The sequence below is a fragment of the Pygoscelis adeliae genome, unplaced genomic scaffold, assembly GCF_000699105.1.
Source record: "Pygoscelis adeliae isolate BGI_AS28 unplaced genomic scaffold, ASM69910v1 Scaffold104, whole genome shotgun sequence".
Lineage (NCBI taxonomy): Eukaryota > Metazoa > Chordata > Aves > Sphenisciformes > Spheniscidae > Pygoscelis > Pygoscelis adeliae.
Window position 1 is genome coordinate 484,056 of NW_008824655.1, and position 10,200 is coordinate 494,255.

The window sequence follows — 10,200 nt, forward strand, 5'->3', positions numbered from 1 at the left end:
AACAGTCTTCAGTGAATAAGTTTAAATAGATCTAGTAAGCCAAGATTTCTGGCTTGTTCAACAAAAATAGTTGTTCTGTTTTTTATGCTTTAATAACTGTATTTCCCTAATAGTCTGTCTCCTTGGAAGAAGGTATTATGCTATTTTGTATAAATCTCTTTATGTATAGTCATATTCTGAATTTGATCACTTTTTCTCTTTTTGCCTTGTAAATATGCAGTTAACTTAGTTTCTCTTCAGACCAGATTAAAAAAATCCTAGTGCATCCAAGGATTTGTTGTAACAATGAAGAAAGACACCTATACTAAAGTACAGTGTTTAAAAGATTATTATGAATGTTTTGAAGTGTTAAAATGCAGAGATATCTTTTTTTTTTTTTAAATAGCTTAATGGCAGTATGGTACACCGATTAAATTTCCCAAGTCTTTAGGCAGGCAAAAAACTGTCTCAGCTGGAGTTTTGCCTATCCAAGGCTATGAGATGAAGCTCCAGATGGACCTATGCTAGTGTGTATCTCTTTAAGCACACCTTTTGCTGATTTTATAGGTTGAAGAGCACTGCGTGGCTGTAAGGCTTCTACTCTTTACCCAACATACACATTTAATTCTCACTACCAGTAATAAAATTCACAAAAAAAAAAAGACTGAGCTGTGTCTCTGGGAACCAGATCTAGATTTTCAGCCTCTTGGTGTTCATCAGGGTTTAGAATGGTTATTTCGTTTCAATTTGTAAGCAAACTATGGATTGTTTCCATATAAATATTTTATGGTCTTGAATTTCGGTTGCCCATGTAGTGTGCTGGTCAAAATTTGAAGTCTTTCAGATTAGTCTAGTGATTTTGGTGTGGTTTCCTTTTGTGGAAAATTAATGTCTCTTTCTCAGTCCCTTTGGCTTTTTTATCCTGTGAAGGAGGTTATTGTAAAAGGACTGGAAAATAAACCAGAATTTTTTTAACTTTAGAACCAAAGCAAAAGCTTTTTATATTGTTTTTAAAAAACTGTCCAGAAATTTGTTCCCCAGTCTCATTTTCCTCAGACACTGTAGGCACCTGCTTGATTCACAAAACATCTTGGCATTTGAGACTAGCTATGATTTAGTCTTCGTCAGGTAAAGCTCCTATTTGGTTCTGGTGGAAGTTTGATGAAGGAGGGGCTCCAAGCTCTGACCCAACATTTAATTACAAAGCTGATGTAGTATGGAGCTAATCCAGGACTCTTGTTTTTAAATCTCAAGAATTGAGTGGAAATACATGACTAGCAAATAAACACAGGTCATTCTATGACCAAATAATTGATGCTGAAGGCAACTCTATGTCTAACTACGTGTGTGTGTTTAATGCGTGGTCTTTCTTGCACAGTCCACAGCTGCTCTTTGTGTTCTGAATAGCTATGAGAGAGAGAGAGAGATATTAGTTTACCTTTTTAAAACAAAACTATTTTCCCATTTTTGTGGGGGAAAAAAAAATCAGCTGTTTTTGTACATTCCAGGGTGCACTGCTCTCTGGTGTTCTTAGTTTTATTATTTCCTCATATATGTTAAATTATTACATTTGTTGTATTTCTGTGGTGTGTGCCCTCAAATACTGTAATTTTGGGAACATACAGTCTGTTCATGGGTTTACCTCTGTCATCAGCTTCAGTCCTCTGTTTAGGAAACTGCTGACCTTTACGTTATATATGTGTGTCTCTGTGTATATATTTGTCACATATATATGCATGTGTGTGTGCGCATGTCTGCATACATATATTTTTTCAGCTTTGCAGGTTTTGCTTGGTGTCAGAAATGGGATGGCACTATGGAGTCTGAAATCAGAGAAATCTGTAGGAAAAGAAATGCTGTGTTTCAAAGTCTCAGCACCAAAGATTATCCACAAGCAGAAGGAAATTTTATAGTTGAAATGTGTTTTAAAGTTCTTCGCAACTCAGGTGCCCTTTTTTCTGTAACAATCCTTTTGAAAAAAGGGAATTTCACCATTTGGTAGGCTTGTCTTCAAAACAGATACTGTAAAGATCCAAGTCCTATTTTATCTGCATCAAAAGAGCCAAGGAGATAAAGAAGTGGAAGGCAATAGTGAAAACGTGTGCTGCGTAATTTGTTACAATGGGATGTACAAGTTAAAAGAGAAAGTTCCACTGAAAAACTTGGTATTCTTCTGGTTTTGTTCACCAGGTTACTTTTCAGTGACAGCAGATGATCTAGTACATGTCTAGAAGCAAAGCGGTTCTGGAAGACCTGACGGTGGTACAGTTAACGCATTTCACGACTATTCACAACTTCAGTGCAGATGCAGAAGCAGGTGTGGCAGCAAGACGAATGTAAACCAAAAAGACAAGGAACTATTTTGTCATGAGATGACTGAGAAGTACTCATTGAACTATATAATGATAATTTGAAAATATTTTTATGAGTAAAAGTAATAACGTTTCTATTCCATTACTTGTAGAGACCTAACGTACAATGCTAGAGAGCATTTAGGCAGTTACTGGATATGTAAGAAAACAGTTATAAATGTTCCACCAGCTTTATTATGTGCTTATCACATCTATAATTTTCTTTCAGAAGTTTTCACTATCACTATTAACTGGTTTTTTTGAAAGACTTATCCAGTCAAAAGGCATAAAGATCACCGTATTATTGTGCAGAACTGCCACACCCTGTGGATGAAAAATAGAGAACAAGCAGTAGATTATAGGATATTCTCATAAAATACACAATGAATATTTGAAATAAGTCTGACTCAGAAGTCAGAACTGGTTCATAAATGAATTTCAATAAAAATGTAGGGCTGAATCAGTGAATGCTGTTCACAGTGGAAAATTTTTTAAGATCTTTTTAGAGAGGATGGGTGAAGAAGAGAAATGAATGTCAGGTAATAAGAGAGAAAAGAAGAGGGAATCTAAGTAGGTCAAACCACTGCTTCTCCATGAAACTAAATTCCTAAATTGACTGCAAAATGGCTTTTGTTTAAATCATAAACATCTTGACTTCAAACTTTTGTGCAGGTTTTCTGACATGGTGAAGCTTATGAAAGCAGGGATAAGGGCTTTGTAAAATGGTAATAAACTGAGGACTGCATGTTGCAACTCTTACCTCTTTGTAGTCTTCAATGATATGCAGCACAGAACAGTTAAGACCTGCAGTTGTGACTCAGTGCTGATTCAGCACTCTGATTCAGCAGAGATTCATACCCTGACTATTTCAGCATTCTGGAAGTTTACTCTAATTTTATTACATGGGAACCTGGATATGTTGGGCTGTTTTTCCTTTGAATTGATTGTTTTAGATATCTATGTGAACCATGGTCTCTGAAATGATTTAGTTAACCGTGTTTGGTAGGTCTTTAAATCCCTGCCTGTGTCTTTGTCTATACCTGGCCTTTAAAGCTCTTTTGTTCTAGTAATGCTTGAGAGAGTTGTCACATGACAACTTCTTTTGTCTTCTTTTATTGTTAATGGAAGTCCTGCACAGGGATTTTTACCTCCACCCCCAAGTCAAGGGAAAGAATGGTTCCTTTGCTAAACAGAAAATACCAGACCTTGTTTGGAAGAGATCCTTAGGTGGATGGGTGGAGGCAGAAACATTTGGAAGTAAAATTATTTATGTGACTACGACAGGATTTTTTGGGGTGATTTGGGCATTTCGGTGAGTCTAAGCACTACACTGTGAATGTCATAGGCAAAACGTGGTAAATCATATAAACATTAAAAGATCCTTGAAGATGCTCAGCAGAGAGAACTGGAGACGAGGTCTGAAGAACACAGAAGAGAACTCTGGGTACATCAGTGAAACCTGGTATGGGTTTGTCAATCAAGAATTTCATAGATAGACAGGATCACATTTCCCTTGCAGTATGTGTTGGCATCTTTGGAATCATGAAAGTCTTCTTAACAGCCAAATATGTTTGCTGCTAGACCAAAGAAGCACTTTTTTTGGAAAGCACCAAGAGCTGTATTCCTCGAAAAAGGCTTAAAAAATTGCACACTACGTTGAAGAAAAAAGGCAAATATCTTCCATATGAACTTGGTGACTCCTGGATTATAAATCACCCTATTCCTGACACTTGCGCATTACTTTCCTTTTTTTGTACATGGAATTTTCATTTCTTATCCATCTACAGGCAATAAGATTATAATGTTCCTGTTACTATTTTGATAAAAATTTTATGCTTTTTTCTTTAATTGGATGAAACGTTCAGCAGTATCAGTATGGTACAAATCTTTTGGTTAGGATGCCTTATACAATTAGGGGACTGAAGTTTTGGAAATTTCTGTTGAGAAATAAATTGCCAGAGGCCTTTAAGAACAGGCTGGAAAAGCAGGAGAAAAGCAGGAGTGGCTGCCTTGATTCTTGCTGGGGTGGGCAGATAGGTGAGGTTGTCCTCTCAGGGTGCTTTGTAGCCCTGCAATTCTCTTGAGAAATGAAAAATAATGCAAGTTCCTAACTTATTTAACTGAAATCCGCAGTAGTCAGCTCAACTGTGGATGTGGATCTGCATGTTGATGAGTATGCAGATGAGTCAATAGCCAGAAAGCAAGTAGGACATTATTGGTTGTGTTTAAAATCTGACTTGTTCTGAATGCAGCTAGAGAACTAATGCTATAAATACTTAATGTCTTAATTCAGCTTTGTCCGTTAGCAATCATCTCTCCTTCCTCTGAAACGCAGCAGCAGAAGTTAAGTTTAATAATTAAAATTTTAGAATTTATTGTAAGTTCTGCTTTTCATCTAAAATAATAGCTACAGCTTTGTCAGTGTAATCTTTCATTAAATTCTTTTCAAACAGGTTTTTTTTGGTAGCAAAAAATACTGTGGCAGTTAGAAAATTGAAGTCAGATTTAGATCTTGGTAAATTGCCCTTGATTTATACCATTGTAATGGACATTAGAAACCAGCTCATATACAACAGAACAGTAATAGCCACTTTATCGATGTAACTGTTGTACAAGCAGAGGTAAGGCTCCAGTACGCTGGAGAAATGCCAGTTTTCCAAAGGAAAAAATGTTTCTTTCAAAATAAAGTATGAAGTTTCATAGTAAACAAACAAACAAAACACCACCTTACTTCTCCATCTGAGAGTAATGGAGAGGGTGAGGAGATCATGAAAATACAGAGGTTTCATAGCAACCCAGTTAGGACTTTTATTTTCTTTCTTATGTTTTCACAATTCTTCATCAACATTAGCTGCAAGTGCTGTCAACCTCCACAGAAATCTAATGGAAAAGGAGTAGAGGGTCAAAGGGTGCTTTCATTTGGAGTTTTGTATCCACCTGAAACTAAAAGGAGGTTGCATTGTTGCTATAAGTCACGCTTTGAGGAAGTTGTGCAGAACTTGCTAGCAAAACTGCTTTTGGATATGATAGCAAAAGTTATACCTGACTTACAAAACATGCATGCTTAGCAGGAAGCTGGCATTTCCAATTCTCTGTTTTTATTTCATGTACTTCCAAGCAGAATTACACGGGAGTGAATGGCCGGACATTTGGACATCTCTCTGACCTTTTAGTAGAGTTTGATGCTTTACTGTAGTTGATTTGTTTGCTGACAAGGAGCACTTGGGAGTGTCCTCTGTGGGTCTATCTTTCGACACAAGGCTTTAAATCCTAGGTTTGTGTACTCCGTGAGCCTGTTCGAAAACTAGTGGAAGCCTTTCTATTAATTTGAGCAGACTTTAGCTTAGACTGCTGCGTAGCCATTAAAGATCCAGTTAAGAGTGAGGGTTTGTCCCAGATGTTCTCTCCGTGTGCTGTTGCCAGCTCTTCTCAGCAATGCATGACAGCCACTTGCTATGCCAGATATGGCTGCATTTAGGTGTGCTGCATCTATGGCGTTTACAAATGTTCTTTGATGTCCACTTGCAGAAAGGTGATGATCAGCATCTCTGTATCTATAGTCTTAGAGAAAGCAAACTTCCTAAATCTTAGAATTGCTCAGTTCCTCTCTAGGCAAATGGAGAGCATTGCTGCATGTGAGGTCCACATCAGCAGAGATATTTTCTAGGATTACAAAATCTTAAAGAAAAAAAAAATCAGTAACACTTGGATTCACGGACAAAAATCTCAATATTTTGGGTTATTTTTGACAAAAGCATGAATCAGATACTTTTTTGGTTGTGCTAAATACCACAGGTATTACCCCTTGAAGTTTTCCTCCCAAGAGGAGTAATTACTCAAAACACTAGAAATTCATGTGTTCTGATCTCCTGGTCTGGTTGCCAGATACAATTCAAGTAGATGCAAGTGTCTGTGCCAACTCCGTGCATGAGCTCAATGCAATTGCATGCCTGCTTCAAAGAACAGATTTTTGGCAAACAGATATGAACTAATTTTTATTCTAGGACCTTGAGCCTGAGAATTGCTCAGCAAGCCCTTTATCTGTATGGTTTTTAAGGACTTGGCTAAAATAAAACTATTGTTCTAAGATATCTTTCTCAAAGAATTTGTACACTGAAATGTTAAAAAGCTGTTGGAGCTTAAACATTTAAGCAATCCTAATCTATCAATATATTTTAGGGATTTTTTTCCTCCTCTTTCATATCATCCTTGAGTACCTTTTTTGCCACAAGTTATGATTAAAAGCTGTAGAAGTTAATAGAAATTACACATTACTCAGAAGTAGAGAAATGGGCCCTGCTGCCTGTGGCCTCTTTCCCATAAGCTTGTGAGCTTTATCCCCAATTCCTTTGCTGCAGACCATCACCTCCCGAGCGGTTAAATGTCTGCAGTAAGCATCTTTAACGCAATGAACAGATGTGTGTAATAACCACCTAATGTTTTGCTAGGTTTTGCAATGGAACAGGTATGGTTACTGCTCCTGCTGACGATTAAAGTGCTTTCAGTGACTGCTCAGTTCAATGGATACAACTGTGATGCTAACCTCCATAGCAGGTTTCCTGGTAAGTGTTTAATAGACTTTTTTCTAATGGCTTCTTTATTGTCTTGGTTCAAAGCAGTGCTTGTTTTTAAATACAGAGCTTTAAAGATGTCTGAAGCCTGGGGGCAGAACTCCACATTAAGTGAGTGTTAACTGTCTGGGTGACAATGAAACTCCTCTAATGTTGCACTTTACTTTCTTCTTAATTGCACAATGGGTCAAATTCAGCCTAGTAGTAATGAACACCACTCCCCTCGCATCAGTGGGGTTTGACCTGCTTTTGCCAGACCTCTATCCTGTCCAAGAAATTCACCAGAGGTCATGTGGTTGGAAATGTTCTCTATATATTTAGGAGTCTGAAACTTCTAACTGGGTTTTCTTTAATGTTTTATCTGGATAAGAGAATATAATAATGTCCTTCTAATTAAATAAAGAAATATATATCTATTTTTGAGCAAAATGAAATCGATGGCAAAATTCAGTGCCTCACTTCAGCTTTAAGTGCGTGGTTAGGGACAGGTGAAGCAAGGGGACGTATCTGTATCATGTACACTCATGCCGGTGAGAAAATGGGAATTAAGTTGTTTTGGGGACATCAGATGTCCAGAGCTGTTAATACAATGAGAAACAGACATGAAATTTCAGTCTTGGTGGCATGTGTATCAGGGTTTACTCTGCTAAAGAATGTTTTTAGTCTCTGTTACATTGCTTATCCTTCCTACCTCAGTTGTTTTCTGGACAGAATAATAATAATAAAAAAGGTGGCGAATACTGGCTTGCTCACATCTTGTGTTTCTGAGGTAGCAACTGAATTGAACAGTATAGTGATGAACTCTCAGTATAGTATTATGCTGTAATACCTTTCAGTGTTGTTGCTTTCTGAATAATAATAGTTTTGATTTTTTTCAGGAAGGATCAGCTCTTTTATTAAACTTAAGTCAGCAGAAAGCCTACAGTCTGTTTATTGTTTCCTGTGTTGCCACCGCATTGCTAGGTGCTTTGCTGACATAAAGACCAACAGTGGGTTTGATCCTTGTTCACTTAATTGATGTGAATATGAAGAGTAGAGAAATAAGACATGCAAAGAAGATCAAATATGTTGTCTCCATCCCTGACAAAAATCACTGTTAAACTGAGTATTTCACAAACTACTTCTATATTTCCCTTCTTAGGTGAAAGTTTTACAGGCTTGCCTCAAAAGTGTGGGTGAGTTGTGCCCGCTTCCCTCAGATCTACGTTTTGTAGTTTTTCATGTAATTGTTTTTCTGTTTCAGGCTTCTTGAAAGAATTGTAACAGCTAGAGGGAAGTTTAGATTCCTCTTTCTGTGCTTTTTAAATATTTCTCTGGTTACTTTTTGCACCAACCCTGTGCCAAGGTTTTATATTTGCAATGGAATACCCGTGAATTGAATCCACCTCTTATTGTGGGTATTTAGGGGCCACTTGCAGTTCTGCCTCATAAAAAAGGCTCATATCAGATTCCATGTCTGCCAAATCTCAGGGACTTGGGAGCAAATCTGTTTAGGTTACAAGTAAACAGATTTTTTTTTTTTCTTTTTAAGTAAATGCTAATCACCCTGCACTGCCCATAGGAGCTGAGAGTCGGAGTCCTGCTCTTTCTTGTTTGTGATCTCAAGCAGTAAAGATTCAAAGGTTGGAATTTAATCAACAGTCTTAGTGCTGATTTTGAGAGCAGGGAAAGAAAAATAATTCTGCTTGTTAGTTGTGTATTTGAGATAGAGGTAAAAATCAGAAAACCCTTTTGTCCCAAAATTTGACGGGTATTATTTTCAGTGTGCAGGAGGGACTGCTATGTGATGGGCTGGAGCTGGTGGAGCTGAGTGAGGCTGCTGGAGCTCTGTTTCTGGGTTCAAAAACCCCACAAGATGGGTGAGAGAGCCTCTGTGGGGAGAAGGGGCTTGCCCTTGCTACGCTTGCTTCCCCAGCGCTAGCTCAGGCTGTGGCTTTGAGGGTGCTGGCCTGACTGCCTCCAGAATTCAAATGTAAGGGGAGTGGTGAGAGAGAGGTCAAAAGAGAGAACGCTTCAAAACAAGCATCCTCCAGGCTGACATACTGCTCACAGAGCCTGGTTATGGATAGGACTTTCTTCCTGTTCCTTATTTGTTCCACACAAGAAGTCTTCATTGTTGTCAGCTGAAATTCCAAACACGGGTCGAAAATAGACTTTTTTGCTGAGGTCTGTGGTGTGCAGATACCAGAGAAGCCATTGGGTTTTGAAGTTGCCTGCTCTTTTTCTTTCAATGCTGTGAAGAATGGAAGTTATCTTCACCAAAGATGAGAAATTAAGTCTTCCTAAAGGAACCTTGGAGCTCATCCATTTTTCATTTGTTTGTGCTTTTATCATTCATTGCTTGGGTGACTCTTGCATAGGGATGGTGCTGCGTAAATAGGATGATAAATAATCAGACAGGACTTTTGTTTCTGCAGTTTGTGGGTTTATTTTAGAGTGTAGGTATGCAATAGTTAGCAGGGATGAAGAAAAAACACCCATATTTGGTAGATTGAAAATTCTGTGACATTTTATACCAAAAGCAAGATGTGTTCTAGAGAGTATGTAATAAGGTCAGATCCTGCCATCCTTCAGAGAGTTGCCTGGAGAAAAAAGCTTTAGTTCTGCATTGCAGTAAAGCATAGCTTTTAGAAGACTTTTGGGGGATGGAGCCGTAGCAGTCTGGCTGTCTTCAGATGGGAAACACACAGTTTTGATTCAGGGGGCTCTTGCTGTAAGTACATACTGAGAACTTAGTAGAAGCTAAGAAAATACTGCAGCTTTTTCACATACACTATGCATTTTAATTTGCTATCAAAGCAGTGATTTGATCAAAGAGGAGGCTCATGCAGAGAAGCTGGTTTTGAACTATAAAAGTCTTTGCGTGCCTCTTCTGGTAGAATGATTTTTGTCAATGGTGTTCTGTGGCAAACTCTAGACCTCTATAGGTTTTTTGCTGTCTGCTCTGGGCAAGTCTTGGCAATGTGTGGAAGGGTACCAGAGCAGAAGTGGGCAGTGGAGCTGTCAGCATTTGGCTCATGTTGCCATGGGTCCGTCCTTGATTCAAGATGGTCTCTCTTACTGTAGTATCTATGTACTTCTTGAGCTTTACTCTGTTTTGCATGTGACACCCCTGTGAGTACTGTTGACTCAGTACTACCTATAGGTAGTTTGTATGATTTGAGTCAGAAGGAGGCCATGTGCTTTGCCTGTATGGAAACTTTGTGACAAAGAGGTCATTGCATTTAAGGCCCCATCAGCTGGGTGACCTAACCTTCAAACCTTTGCTCCTCTCTTACTCAGAAAACCAGAAGCTTTTG

At 38.2% G+C, this 10,200-nt stretch overlaps 1 protein-coding gene across 1 annotated transcript in view; it reads left to right on the forward strand.

The window, feature by feature from the left end:
* Positions 1–6,786: 6,786 nt before the first annotated feature.
* Positions 6,787–10,200, forward strand: part of ZPLD1 (zona pellucida-like domain containing 1) — a 24,017-nt gene continuing 20,603 nt past the window's right edge. The window contains exon 1 of the mRNA XM_009322566.1: positions 6,787–6,892. Within this exon, the coding sequence (XP_009320841.1) occupies positions 6,787–6,892 (106 nt within the window). The remainder of the gene's footprint in view (positions 6,893–10,200) is intronic.